This window comes from Natator depressus, chromosome 9 (genome assembly GCF_965152275.1).
Source record: "Natator depressus isolate rNatDep1 chromosome 9, rNatDep2.hap1, whole genome shotgun sequence".
NCBI classification, from domain to species: Eukaryota; Metazoa; Chordata; order Testudines; family Cheloniidae; genus Natator; species Natator depressus.
In genome coordinates this window covers 84383544-84398722 of record NC_134242.1, presented here as the reverse complement: position 1 = coordinate 84398722, position 15179 = coordinate 84383544, and the positions used below count along the sequence as shown (strand labels likewise).

At 39.3% G+C, this 15179-nt stretch overlaps 1 protein-coding gene across 1 annotated transcript; it reads left to right on the top strand.

Moving 5' to 3' along the window:
- The first annotated feature begins 210 nt into the window (after window positions 1-210).
- Window positions 211-14358, top strand: VBP1 (VHL binding protein 1). Its single transcript, XM_074962510.1, has 6 exons — window positions 211-390; window positions 5840-5964; window positions 7769-7835; window positions 8328-8426; window positions 11859-11997; window positions 13104-14358. Exons 1-6 carry the CDS (start codon window positions 298-300, stop codon window positions 13172-13174), a joined length of 594 nt encoding a protein of 197 aa, XP_074818611.1. The 5' UTR covers window positions 211-297; the 3' UTR covers window positions 13175-14358.
- The last annotated feature ends 821 nt before the right edge of the window (window positions 14359-15179 follow it).

Genomic DNA, 15179 nt, shown 5'->3' with positions numbered 1-15179 from the left:
GCAGACCACCCCCCGCGTTCCCTCTGCAGCCCCCTACAGCGGCAGCGCCCCCAGCTCCGACTCCTCTCACTCTCCCAGCCCACCGCTGCGCCACGCCCACTAACACGAACCTGCCACGCCCACTCAGCTAAGCCCCACCCCTCTCCGGTCCCACCCTCCCCTGTCAGTCAAAGCGCTGCAGCCAATGGGCGCGAAGGGGAGGTGGGTTTCACGCTGACGCAGTGACGTAGGGATCGTGTGGCTCGGCGGAGGGAGGCCGCGCGGACGGAGGGCACGCAGCGCCGTCGGTTCCCCAAGATGGCGGCGGCCACCAGCGGCGAGATTTGTTGCGGCGAGGCGCCCGCGGGCGGAAAACGGGGCCACTTGGGCATCCCCGAGGCCGTGTTCGTGGTGAGAGCCGCTCCCGGCCCGCTAGGGGGGGCAGCGGGCGGAGCCGAGCCGGCGGCGCCGTGAGGGAGATGGGCCTGGGTCCGGTCCCGGGGTGGGAAGGCGGCACCTCGCCCATCCCTTCGGCCACGCCCTGGGGTCCCTGCCAGGGCGTGGTTGGCTCTCCCCCACCTGTGGCTCGGGACGGGGGGTCCTGGGGGTGGCCCGCAGCTCCCCCGGGCTCGCGGGTTCTTTTGCGCTGGGGCGCTGCTGGGCCCCGTTTCCGTGCGGCGGGGGTAGGGGTTGGTGATGAGCAGGGAGGCTGCGCTCGGCGGGGTCGGGAGGGTCGCTCCTGCTGTAACCGCCCGCTCGGCGCGGGCCTTGATCAAGGCGCGGGTCCTGCTCCCCCGGCTGCGCTGATAGCGGGCTGGGCTGCTGTGACTCACAACCGCAGTGGTGGGGGGCGCTTTGCGGGGCTGGGAGATAACCCTCGTGGATGCAGTTCTGGATTCAGCGCTGTCGCAACCTAGGTCGTGTCATCTGTGTGCCCCAGACTCGGATACTAATGCAGTTTATGGTGGATGTGAGTGTGCGTTTAGGGAGTGGGTCGGTATCCGAAATCTGAGGTTTTCTTTTGTGTAAAGTTCTGTGAGGTCAAACTGAGCAGACTAGAGTCTTGTATCGTACAACTCAGTGATCCTTGGTTAGCCTATTGTCATCTGCATCCAAAGCAGCAATACTCGGTGCGAAATGCTCTGTCTTTATCTATCTGAAACCTTGCTTTCCCTTAAGGTGTCTTGATATCTCCAGAGCTCTTGGGGAAAACTGGTGTTGTCCTGTACAGAGAAATTATTTTGACTCTAAGGTGGTGAGCCATCTTTTTTCCTCTCAGAAAATTAAACAGAATCATGTATCTTTGAAACAAAGTGTGCTTTTTTGCTATATTGAATTTCCTTCAAAAGTCTGAGGGGGGAAAAATAAATCTGCATTATGATCAACTTGCCTTGATGACAGAGTTTAGACTGAAAACTGACATGACCAATGACTATATGTTGTTTAGTTTAGTCAGTATACTAACGAACTTGTAAAGGCAACCCGGTATTTAAAAAAGGAAAAGTGAGTTTGAAAAACCTTACTGGAAGGACTGAATATTGTGTAATGTGATGTTGTTATAGGACATTTTTTTTAATAAATTCAAAATAATTTTAGGAAGAAGGAAGTTGCATTAATGGCTCCGAGAAGCATACTGTCTAGTTTGGTGTCTAGTCTTCAAGAGTGGCCACTACTAAATGTTTCACAGAAAATTGCTAGAATCCTTGTAATGGATATTTTATTTACAGAATAATCTACTTATTTGGGAAGCGTCTAGTCAGTTAATACTTGCAACCCAAAGCACGAGGGTTTATATTTATCATAACTTTCCTAGTTCTGTATAATTTTACTATGAATGTCCTTTGTATCCATACAAATGGCTAATCCTTTTTGACGCCTAAGACTGAGTTTGATATTGGGGCAAAAAGATTCACATGCATTTTATTTTTAAGTTTTAAACTTATCTTTCAAATTAATTGGCTGTCCCCTCATTCTTGTATTTTGAGAAACTTTGTTTATTAAGAGGGAATGCCTGAATGACCTTCTCTACCATTCATTAAATTAAGTCATATTCCTTCTTATTCACGTCCCTTTTAAAGTAAGCAGTGAGCTCTTTTCCATCTCTCCTCATATAGAGCTCTTCCCATGCCTCTAATCATTTTCCTTACCCCTTTGATTTTTTTATACATATAATTTTGTAGCGTGGGCAGAACTGAACACTGGTCAGGATTTTCAGAGGTGACTTTAGGTGCTCAGTTTGACACTTCTTAAGTGTGACTTGATTTTCAGAAAGTGCTGACAAGTTGGGTGCACGATCACTCAACAGTTTAAAAATTGTTGGCTGTTGTTCAAGAGAAGGTAGTCCATCAACTTGTATAAAGGCAGTACAATTTCAGAATTATTTCACGAACTAGTTCTTTCTATAGCTTGAGCATAAGCTTTCGTGAGCTACAGCTCACTTCATCGGATGCATGAGCTGTAGCTCACGAAAGCTTATGCTAAAATAAATTGGTTAGTCTCTAAGGTGCCACAAGTCCTCCTTTTCTTTTTGCGAATACAGACTAACACAGCTGCTACTCTGAAACCTTTCTGTAGCTTATCACTTTGATGTTTTGACTGCTACTGCACGTTGGACAGAAGTTTTTATTGAGCTGTTGGTGATGACATCTAGATCTCTTCTTGAGTGCTGTAGTTAATTTGAAACCCAGAATGTGTATATATATTTTAAGTTATTTTTCCCCATGTTATTGCCTTTCGTTTTCTAGCAATAAATTTCATTTGCCATTATCTATTCAACTGCCTAGCATTTAAGAAGAGACAAGCTTCTGAGATTCACAGAGCTTTTTTCAGACCTAAGGAAGAGCTCCAGGAAGCTCGAAAGCTTGTCCCTTCCACCAACAGAAATTGGTCCAATAAAAAGGTATTACCTTGCCTATCTTGTATTTCTTATGTCCTAAACAATGTCATTGGAAAATCTTAAACCATTTTGCTCTTTCTCTTGTCTCCCATTCCAATATTAATGAAAATATTAAACACCCCAGTATGGACCCTTAGGGTATATTTCATTATATAGCTTTTGCTACAATAAAAAGTTACTGTTTATTTTCCACTCTTTGCTTTTAGTCTCTTCCACACATTTTCAACGGTATTTAGGCTCCTAGAGATGTAGATAAGTGCCTAATGGGATTTTCAAAAGTACCTATGCACCAGACTCCCAATGATTTCATTAGTCACTTTCAAATATATGACAGAACGACCTCTATGCCATGATTACTTAGTTTAGGTTCCTTTAATCCTTACTACTTCTTGGTGAGGGATTTTGTGAAAGACTTCTTGAAAGTCCAAATCCATTATGTTCATCGGCTCTTTCCCCCAATATCTTGTTGCTTCACCAGAGAACTCTAGGAGACTGAAGAATCATAACTTTTTCCTTTACAGAAGCCATGCTGATCTGACTATTATATTATGTGAATTTAGGTGTTTTATAATTCTTGAATTATTGCCATCAATTCACTTGGCAGTAAAGTAAGGTGCTCACTTGGCAGTAAAGTAAGGTTTGCAATATCCAGGATCATTCTTGCAGCTTGCTAGTGTCTAGTCCTCTGGCATAGTAGCTGATCTTAATGAGAGATTGCCTATTTTGTCAGTAACTTTTCCACCTCCTTCTTGAGTTCCTTCAGAACTCCTGAATGAGTGCTATTGATCCTATTGACTAGTTGCTGTATAATTTGTTCAGCTCATTCTCTTTTGACACTTCAGTCTCTGAAAGAGTCTCCTTTTTATTACTTGAAGAGTAGTCAAGGTAGATATTGCCATGTAGTCTCTTAATTCTTTGCTTCTATTTTGACTTTTAGCTTTGTGTACCAGATCAAAAGTAGTGATTAGGTTTTACAAAGATTAAAAAGTTATGTTTCTCAGTGTGGGAAACTGACCTTTTCACGTACACCTACAGAACCGCTGCTACTTACAGTGTCATGCTACAGTACTTGGAAATTGATATTAACTTGGTACAGAAGGGATCTGGAGATATTTTTCCAAATGAATGAGGTGTCAAGTCTCATTGTATTACAAGTAGTTTTTAATGGTGTTCCATTGGGGGTCCCGTCTTGAGTCTTTCATGTTTTATGGCTATTCTTATTGTGAATTCTTCTTCTAATGATATATTCTTGAAGTGCCTTGAAATTATTGATGCGTCTGCAGTGTCTGGCAGACCATCTCATGTAGGCAACCAATTCTCTGATGTGTCGGTTGATTGAAAAGTGTTAATGAAGGTGTTGGTGACTTTGTACACTGTTGAGAATGTTGTGTATGAATCCATGTCTAAAAAGAGATTGATGTCACTCCTGTTCAATAGGTATGTTGGTAAGGATGATAAATGCACACGCTTTTTGACTTGACTGAATGTATAACACCTCATTGCCAATTAAAAGACCATCAGAGAGCCAAATTGTAACACAGTAGGGGATTGTTTGACAACTGGAAAAGCGATGATCATATTTTGTCATCTCCAGATGGAGAAGGTAAGATGCCTTTAGTGAGCTGCTGAAATTCGCAAGTGAAAGTAAGAGTAAGAACTAGCACAGTTAATGCAGCCCCATGAGTTGGGTGCCACAGCTGGAATCTTTTTGTAAACTATTTACCTGGGAAAGCTGCTTGAAGTCTGTTGTGGGGTTTTGTGAACCAGTTTTACAAGTTGGTCCTAATACGCTTTTGCAGGCTGTCTTCCAGAGGCAGGAATGTGTTTTCCTAGTTAAGGAATTAGTCTGGGAAGATGAAGTTTTTGTGATTATAGATCATGCTTATATGGTGCCTTGCATCCAAAAGGTGCTACATAAATAGAGTCTTTGAAATGCAGTCTCTTGACTCCTGGTCTAGTGTCTTGTCCACGAGACTTTGTAGATTATGTATCAGGAGGCAGCAATGTGAACTCCTACTTCAGATGAAGCTTGGAATTCACATTTGGTTGTTGGCTCTATGCTGAGAAAGCAGGTTGACTGCACTTGCCTATTTGGGCAAGTGCACGGTGAGTCTCGCTAGCCCAAGGGGATTTATGCTGTCAGTGGCATAGTAAACTATAATAAAACCAACCACTCACCTGCCTATTTAAATAAATATCACTGCAATAAAGCACCATAAACATACACAGTCTATATTAATGGAATTGTTGTGGTTTTTTTGCATTAGTAAAAAATGGAAGCCTCTAGATATAAAAGAGTAAATTGAGAACGGGCCTTTTTTTTGGGGGGGGGGGGGTCATCTAGCAGGATATATGTATAAACAAACGCTGTCAAACCAATAGCTTGTGAATGAACTGTAATCACATTTCTTTAACATGAATGTCACTACTTTCCTGACAAAATACTCAACAAGAAATCTAAAAGTAGTGGCCCTAGAAAGATTAATTCTTTGTATTGCAAAAGTGCGTAGAAGTCCCAACAAAGATCATGGCCCCTTTGCCCTAGGCACTTTATTTATATATAGTAAGATGGTCTCTGTCCCAAAGAGCTTACAATTTGAATAGCCAAAGACTGTGAAAAGGAAGTATGATCTGTATTTTACAGATGGGGAAACTGAAATACAAAGAGGTTAGGTGATACTACACTTTCGAATGGAAAAGAAGATACAGTTTCATGTTGCATGTGGCTGAAACTGTAAGGTATATGCACCAACAACTCTAGCATTGTGAAATACCTTCTGTGTCCACTGGACATGGTCTAGGTTCTAGGCAAGCAAAGATCTGAGTGATGTGTCAAGGGAAAATAACGAATGAAGGTATAAAATCACTTTTAGTGCAAAATAACTTTTGTCTACCTAATCTTTCTGATCACATAATTAGATCTTGTGTTTCTGTAAAATTCTTAATTTTATCTTTTTCTTAAAGGAGGATGTAGATTCTTTTATGAAACAGCCTGGAAATGAAACTGCAGATGTAGTGCTTAAGAAGCTGGATGAACAATATCAGAAATATAAATTTATGGAACTTAACCTTGCTCAGAAGAAAAGGAGGTGAGTTACAATTTTTTTCAAAGTTTGGAAATTGAAAATAAGACTTCAAAAAAAGGTTATATTTTGTTTAATATTTCCAACTGCCTTAAGAAGTGACAGGAAGTATTAGCAGTGCCAATAATGCAGTAAATTTAGAAAGGTGCAACTCCACGTTTTTTTTCCCACAGACTGATCAGCAGTGTCAGTAAGCCTGAGTTTATAGCTTGATAGACTTTAAGGCCAGAAATGACTACTGTGACTGTTTAGTCTGACCGCCTGCATAACACAGGTCATAAAATTTCACCAAGGCACTTTTACACCAAGCTGGTAACTTTTGTTTACTTTTTATTTTTATATAAAATATAAACACATAATAAGAAAAAACATATATAAATATAGGCTCAAGATAGAAATAGCATAAACATAACAAAATTTAACATTCATTGTTTGCAAAACCTGGAAAAAGCAAAGAAAAAACCCCAAACCTGCAGAGGTCATGCAAGGCATCAGTTATTAAAGTGACTAAATAGATAAGTGAGAACATAACCTACAAGTGTTGGGACTAGTATATACACTAAACTGCAAAAGTATGCAGTAGTTTCATGTATGATCAGACATCCTCAATTTTTCCAAGTGTTTCTATTACAGTCATTTTTTCCATTAATACAATAGTAGAGCGCTCACTATGCCAGTCTGTATATGAGGGAGGAATTGCAGATTTCCCATTTTTTCAAAATAAGTCTTGTGGCTACTAAAATAGTTACTGCAGTCCATTTCTTAATGTTAACTTGGTAGTACCAACTCATCCAGCACCCTTAAAATTCATAAGCTTGGAGAAGGAAAGAGAGCATCACTTAGTTTTTGAGAGCGCACTGACTATGGTGTTTCAGAACACATGCATTTTTTGACAGGTATAGAGAATGTGTGAAAGCCCATAACTTCTGCTTTAGCAAGTTATCTTTCTAAAAAGACATCAAGTCTTGATTTAAATACTTTCACAACTTTTTGGTGTTACTAAAATTAAATAAGATGCCCTAGGGTCTGGGAACTGCATTGTGGCAGCTTGCCTGCTTGGCTGCCCAGTTGCTTGTGAACCTAAGGAGTTGACTGAAATTGAAATGATTGTCAGATCCACTGCTCCCTGCCACTGAATAGCACTGTGAACTGACCAGGCTTTATTAATTTTACTCAGCTGCTACTTTTGGAGAAAGCTGTGAGCAATAACAGAGGCAGATACCGGGGCTTGCTTTTATTGAGGGGGATCCTTATCTATGAATAACTCCACTGCCTGCCTTTGCAGCCAACCTGGCAAGCTGCTGTGGAGTCTGGGTTGCCAAAGAGATGGAGGCACAAGCTGGGGAGCTGGCAGTAAACCAAGCAAGTTTCCATTAAAGGATTTGCCCAAATTGCCACATTCCCGCAGAACTTTTCAATTTTGATTAATCAGCATTTTCTGATGAATGTTCCATCAGAAAATTTCTGACCAGCTCTAATTTTAATTCTTTGCTCAGAGTAACATGCTTGTTCCATCAGAATTTTCCTTGTATTCATTGTATTGATTAGAATGTTGGAACATGCCAGGTACACCCAGCCTCCCTAGTTAAGTGTACTTGCTAGATATCTTATATATTCAGAAGTGAAGTATTTGTGTTAAATTCTAGGCCTAATTATGACTTTAACAGCTGATTAAAAAGAATAGAGAAGGTCTGTAGAACTTGAGTTTCTAAAATTTAAAAAGAAAAGGTGGATTATATAATAGCTAATTGTTTGGGGAATCTTATCTGTATGTGCAAAATACTAAATTATGACTCTTGTTAATTCACAGGCTAAAAAGTCAGATTCCTGAAATTAAACAGACATTAGACATTTTAAAATATATGCAGAAGAAAAAGGTAAACTATTTTGATTATTTAATGGGGTATGAATAAATAAAGCTAACAGCTTTTCCATACTAGCAGAAAACATTTCAATAAATGTTTTGGAGAGCATACATAATTCGCTTTTATAAGTTATAGTGGAATTATTTTAAGGCATATAACTTTATTTACTAGCTTTCAGAAAGTTAACATTCCCACTGTAAACTTCACTTTTAATAGCTGCAAATGATGCACTAAGCTTGGGCTCCATGGACTGTTAGTCTTTGTAGCCATTTCTAATTTGTGCACAAAATCACCACCTTATAACACGCTGTCCTCAAACTTGGGGTTTTAACTGCTATTTTGAAGTAAAAGTTTACAGTAGTCCCCCAAAAGTTTAATAGTCACATATTACTTAAAAAAAAAAAAAAAAAGGCTGAAAAGTATGTTCTTTACTCTAGTTTCTGTATGCTGTCTTAACCATTTGCAATGCAAATAGCAACTTCAAGTTCTGTGATCTATCTTAAGGAATCCACAAACCCAATGGAGACCAGATTTTTATTGGCAGATAACCTCTACTGTAAAGCATCAGTTCCTCCTACGGATAAAGTCTGTTTGTGGTTGGGGGTAAGTAACTACAGAATGCCTCTAAAATATTTTTAAATAATTGTTTATCTCTACCACTCACAGCAGGACAAAATTCTGTGCAATCATTGAGTTTAATGGAATTGTATGAAGTATAAGGAAAGTTAAGTACCTGGTGTAATTTCTAAAAGTGTAATTATGGTCAAAACTAGAAAAACAGCACATTTAGGTGATCAAGTAATTGGTCCCTACTCCAGCCTCCAGTGGGAGTTCAGTGCAAAAAGGTCTTCATGGAATAGTAGGTACTAGATTCTGGACAAGTAACTTGCATAACTATAGTCTTAATTTACAAGACACCACAAGGCTAAGAAAATGCTGTAAAATTTTCAGTACAATAATTTATGCAATTATACGCTGAAGGGAGACACTGTGGTGTTCGTTTTTGAAAAGCAGTGTCTTTGTTTCTTTTCCCATCTCTTCCATTTCTAACTTATGCCTTACCACTTGTAAGCTCTTTGGGGTATGGACAGGTTTTTTGTTCTGTGTTTATACAGCATCTAGCTCAATGGGGTTTTGGTTCATGACTGGGGCTCATAATCACTATGGTAATACAAATTAATACTGCAGTAATAGACATTTTAAAAATATCTGAGAGAACCCTTTAGATTCAACTTTGGGTCTGAAAATCAAGCTGTATTCTTTTTGGCTTTTGCATCAGTAATTAAGATTCTTCAGCTACCCCTGTGCAGCCCCATTGTCTTTGGAACTTAGCTAAGCTGTGCCAAGTCAGGTGGAGGGCCGACTGGTATGTCAAAGCACAAACCAGAACAGACTCCAACTCTCTCTCCTCCCTAGCTGGTGGCTCTGCAGGGGTAACGGGGAGACCCAAGTAGTTACACACTTTTTCGAGGGGTAAAGTCAAATGGGCTAAAACTGTTAAGGAAGAAGCTGGCATTTTTATATGGTGACTTTTTCTAACCATAATTGTACATTTTCAGTTTGCTTTTTCTTACTTTATGTATAATGACCAACAACTGTCAATAAATTCGGAGCAGTGAATATTTAACTCGCAATCTTGTTGATTATGCTTGCAGCAGAACATGATGTAGCTAGTCCGCAGTTTACATTGACTCTGCTGCTTGCAACAATAAAAACTGTTTTGTCTGTGAAGTAAACCTTACAGGGCAATTTCAACATGTTAGGGACTTAATTTAATCTGTTTTATTTAACGCTCGCACTTTTTTCTGATGAGCCGTAAATTCCAATTTGGCTTTTCTTTAAGATTAAATTAATCAGAATGATTAATTATAGGTATTTCATTATTGCGCTGTGGTTCTGAATACCACTCCACCACTGCCTTGAAGGCACATGCCAAGTAAAACAGTTTGTTTTGACAATTAGGTCTGCTAATATTTTTCTATTTGTCTTCTGTATGGTTAGCCATATATAGCCTCTTACTATCCTATTCACGAAGTATCTACATTGTATTTCAAATGAGGAAAGGATTTGTCTTGTATCTTACATATTTATAGGGCACTTATCAACTTTGTATCTAAGCCCAGATAACGGGTTGGCTGGGTCAAAGGTTTTAAACAAGAGAGACCTCTAAGTACTTAAGCGGTATCAAGCAGGGATATTCTGTGTTCATACCTTTCCTTAACTGCAAAGATAACTAACTTACTAATGTTTATTTTGAGACCACTAAGTCCCTGAACTCCCCATGCCAGAGCTGAGTCTCCTGGTTAGGACAAAAACATGGTCTGCACACAGAGCTATATGATGCTCTCTTACTCAACTTATCTGCACAAAGGCACTCTTAGTATGGAATAAGAGTGTCCACGGGGGCAGTTAGTGCACACTAGCTATTTTAGGCTTTATCCTTATGAAGACAAGCACTTAGTGAGGGCTTGAAGTACGGAAGTTTTGGAAACGTTTAGAACTTCATTCCAACCTGAGCATCCTTTATTAAATGTCAGCTTTTCTGAAGGATTTCTCCCTGGTCCCCATCAGTGTAAGAGCCTGCCTGCAGAATTCATATAGCTTTGGCTCCATGAAAGCTGTTGCAGGCTTTTGGGTGTGGTGTATTCACATTCATTTACAACTGTCAAAATATGGGGCCAGTGGCTTTTTTGCATTGAATATTTGTTGCCATTAACTTGTATTCACACAAAAATAAACTTGCCACAAAAAATTAGTCATGCTAACAATGCATTTTATGACAGGTTTTATGCGGTTTTTGGGCATGCCTTGACCTTACTGCCTCCTCATGGCTTACAGCATATATTGGTTTGTATTGGGCTGTGTATGCTCTGTTTCTAATTGCTTTCTTGAAAAGTTAAGGCTTTCTTTGTCAAGGAAAAAAGAATTACTAATATAGTGCATCCTCGGTCTCATGGGGGCTACCTGTAGGAGTTGTTATTCCAGAGTCATAAGAAGTAACATACACTGATCCAAACCAATGCTGACTTGTTTTTCTGTGGCATGTTTGCTCAATGTTGGTGGTTCCTTTTTTTGCCCCACAATCCTTCAAGAACGTATGTTAATGTTGTCTTCCACTACTAAGTGCCAACCTGCCATTTATGCCTTTGAAAATCACTCCAAGAATTAATTTAATAGTCTGGAAGATAGAAGAGCTCCGTTATATCTCTAACTCTGATTCTGTGAAATTCCACTGAATGACAATGCACTTGACGACTGATGCTAGTCGCTACATAGATGTGAAATTGTAAGCACCGATCTCCAAATAAAGAAAATAATGTTGAAAAACTGTATATAACTCTTACTCAGTACTCACAAAGGACAAAACTTCTCTGGGGTCTTCAGCACCTTCACTTGACATTGTTGGTCTTTCAACATGGGAACTCATGCACCGAGAGAACAACGTATTAGTGATAAGATCTGCCATGTATATGTCAAAAAAGAATTTTGTCCTAAATTGTGTTAGATGGTTTAGTTGATTTGTTGTTGGGGATACTAGGGTAAGAGCATTCTGCTGTTGAATCTGGATGTTTCCAGAAGACTTTATTAAAAGTAGTATATTTTTAACATTTTAAAGATATTTTGGAGAAACTCTTGCTGAGGGAGCCCTCTTCCATTTTGAAAAGAAATGTTAGAATTGTGTTAATTAAAATGTATGTAATTCTGAAAACAAAGTCTTGCTTTTGTTTTTGACTGCTGTCCACAATGCAGCAAGCATCCATTTGTTGCTTAAAATGACATGGGGAGAAATATTTGCAAGCCTTTTGAGGGTTTTACTTAAATACTGAGGTGATAAAGGCCACAAATAGATCCCTGCATTGCACTTCCTTTTTGTTTACATAGCTAGCTTTGTGTATCTGTGAGTGTCTATCTACATAGTAGGTTAGAATCAGTCTGAAACATTTGTAACATTCCCTTTGGAAAGAGTTAATGTTTTCCTTAAGATGTTCAACCTAGAGTAAAAGCTATATTAAAATTAAATATCTTTTCTTTTAGGCCAATGTGATGCTTGAATATGATATTGATGAAGCCCAGGCTCTGTTAGAAAAGAATCTGTCTACAGCCACAAGAAATCTTGAGTCTCTAGAGGAAGACCTGGATTTTCTTAGAGATCAGTTCACCACCACAGAAGTTAGTATCCTTTTGGAGGAAAAAAAAACAACTTTTTATTTAAACACTGGTACAAATTTTTCTCACCTTTCCACAGATAAATATATTTTTAGAAAGAGAGATGCATTATTCAGCTCTGTTTATTTGCTTTCCCTAACCACAGTAGTGGATGGAGGATTAGCAATTAGCTGTCTTGAATGGTAATGGTGAACTTTGTGTCTCAAATTCTGAGCAAGGGAAGGGACAGTTTAATGTAACACAGCTAGTCCCTGTTGCAATTCCATCTCTTAACAGACAGAGCTGGAAAATGGGCTACGAATGCAACTTGTTGTGATGGGCACTGCAGTTCTAAGTGGGTAACTTGAGGACATAGAGTTGGTAGCCAATTGGATTTATTGACGCTTCAGAGCAAAATGGTTCCTTGGCACGACTCTGGATAGTACACAAGTGGTGTTCTTTGTGTTCTCCACCAGCAGAATACCTAATTCAACTGCCACCTTGATGCTCTTGTGAGCAAGAAAGCCAGTGCTGGAACCATGTTAACGAACCTCTCTGGGGAGTCTTGATAGTATCACATTCATTTTGCATTATGTTTTTGGATTGTCTGCTTCAAACCTGCCTTTAGCAATGAGCACAGATTATTTACCTAGTTGAAGACTGATACTTTAGCTATTTATTAGTACTGGAGGGGAGCTATTAGGGTTTCAAATGTTGCCAATGTTAAAGGACATTCAGTGCTGAATAAAGTCATGAATGGCTGAAATAGGTAAACGTTGCAACCAAAAAGGGATAAGTTGTAACTGGAAGCAGTTTTAGCTTTGGCACATAGGAGTGGAAGTAAATATGAAGGGAGAAATGTATGTGCAAAAATATGTAATTGTTAGCATGTAGATCCTCTGAACAGGGGAGTGACCATGAGTAGTGACCATGTATAGCTGTCCTGTCAGTTGTCACAATTTCCACAGCATCAAGGTTCTGCACTGCAGTCAACTGTTCTGTTAATCGGTTTCTATATTGTCTGTCATGCATCAGTGAAACAAGCAAGATTAACTTGGATTGAACATACATGGGTGGTTCTGCAATTAGTTCTCTTTTTTTGCATTATAGCAGCTTCCTTAACTATACCCTCAGATATGGCTAGAGTTTATAATTGGGACGTAAAGAGAAGAAACAAGGATGACCCTTCCAAAAACAAAGCATAGTTCTAACAATTTTAAATGTGCTTACGATTTCCAAATATTTTTATTTTAAACACCCCCAAAATTCATCCTTAAGGGACTGAGTTAAGTTAATCATTTCGATAAATGATAAAAATATAAAATCAGTAATAATGGTGAGCGCCATTTTATTTATTTGTAAACTCACAATTTGGTTTCATGCATGCTTCATGAAATTATGAATTATTTGAAAGGATACCACGTGATCCAACAAAGGACATAGCATTTTTGACCAGTTCAATCTGTTTGTCATAAGTAAATTCTTTACCTGAAGGTTTGTCTAAAAATGTGAGGTGCATGTATGAAATTGAGTTTAGGACATTTTATAAGGTTATTGTAATGTAAGGGTTTACTTGTTTCATGTTTGCTGATGTGTTGTATACACTTGATGAGGTTAAAAATAACTTTAGGGTGGGGAAGACATGTGGCTGATATTTTAGCAAACAGAGAAAATACAGTGAAATCCTGGGTTTTGTTTCTTAGTCAATTATTGCTTTGGCAACATCAACCTATAAGCATTCCCAGAGATCCACTTTGGATAAACTTGATTTTAATCACGTTTGGGTTAGCCAACTGATAGCTACTGAATTTTCTGCACTTTACATACAACAGTTCATGATCTGTCTTCAGAAAAGAACAATTAATGGATTTCATTCAATAAACAGCACAAGCTATGTCAAGACTGCACATCGTCTCACCCCAGGCCCCTTCACATACACGCACACTGTTTATCTTTGCAAATATATAGAACTAGGACTTCAAAATGCTAATATCCTATAATACAAGAAAACCCCCACTTACAGCCCTGAGACAAGAAGATGACTAGTTCAAATGTCTTAACACTTTTGGAAAGCCTCCTAGGTGAAACCTGTATTAAATATGGATGGTCTGTTTGAGCACAGCTTCTGTTGTAAACGGGCTGAATATTTTTTTCAGTTATAATGAAGCCTCACAAGATTGTTGCCTTTACCTCTGCAGTTTCCTCCTAAAACAAAATGCACACATGGTGGTGAAATTAGTGGTTAGTATTTACACTGCTGAGTGACTGGTAATACAGGTTTTGCTAGAAAATAAATGCAAATGTTAACTGTTCTATCTTCATGTAATAAACAATATACCTGTAAAGTTTTTGTACTTTTATTTCATGATATTAAAATAGTGAAACTCAACACTTGTGGCAAACATCTCTTCTGTGAATCTTTCTTTTTCAGTTTAAGATTACAAGTCTTGCACCTAAACTTGTATAACTCTTCAGTCCCTTGGAGGGGGAAGAGAAACTTGGGTGAAGCAACAGGTAAAGAAATTGGCTAGACTGAAGAGGGGAGAGATGTCATAGAATACCAGGATCGGAAGGGACCTCAGGAGGTCATCTAGTCCAACCCCCTGCTCAAAACAGGAGCAATCCCCACTTTTCTGCCCCAGATCCCTAGATGGCCCTCTCAAGGATTGAACTCACAACCCTGGGTTTAGCAGGCCAATGCTCAAACCACTGAGCTATCCCTCCCCCTGACAGGAGGAGGTTACTTGTAGCCTTGAAGAGACACTTCCATGGTGGGAAGCAGGATTTGAGGACTGAATATGTAGAAGGGATAGGTATTAATGTTAGAGGTCCCAGCTACAATTTGGCAGTCTCCTGATTGGGAGTAGTCCAAGCTAATTCCATGATCTCAAGTTTGAGAGCTGGGGAGACAGATTAGGAGAAGGAAGTGAAGAGTTCAGTGTTTATCACATTTCAACAAATCAGTGGACCATCCACAAGGAGATGAGGATAGGCAAGTAGACTGCAATCTTAACAAAGAAGTGACACTCTCTAGGTCACTGACAAGAGACCCTACTTTCTTACTAAAAGAGCACAATAGAATACAGACTAACACGGCTGTTACTCTGAAACCTATATATACACAGGGTTTCCAGTGAGAGTCTGATTTAAATTATCTGCTAGTTCCTAACCTTTCTGAGATCAAGACCCATATTTATGATCTGTACCTGG

Excerpts from the sequence above, each read along its gene's own strand:
- VBP1 (XM_074962510.1), top strand. The coding sequence starts at position 298 with ATGGCGGCGGCCACCAGCGGCGAGATTTGTTGCGGCGAGGCGCCCGCG. Across the intron at positions 7,836-8,327 it reads AATATATGCAGAAGAAAAAG|GAATCCACAAACCCAATGGA; the intron begins GTAAACTATTTT and ends ATCTATCTTAAG. Across the intron at positions 8,427-11,858 it reads AAGTCTGTTTGTGGTTGGGG|GCCAATGTGATGCTTGAATA; the intron begins GTAAGTAACTAC and ends CTTTTCTTTTAG.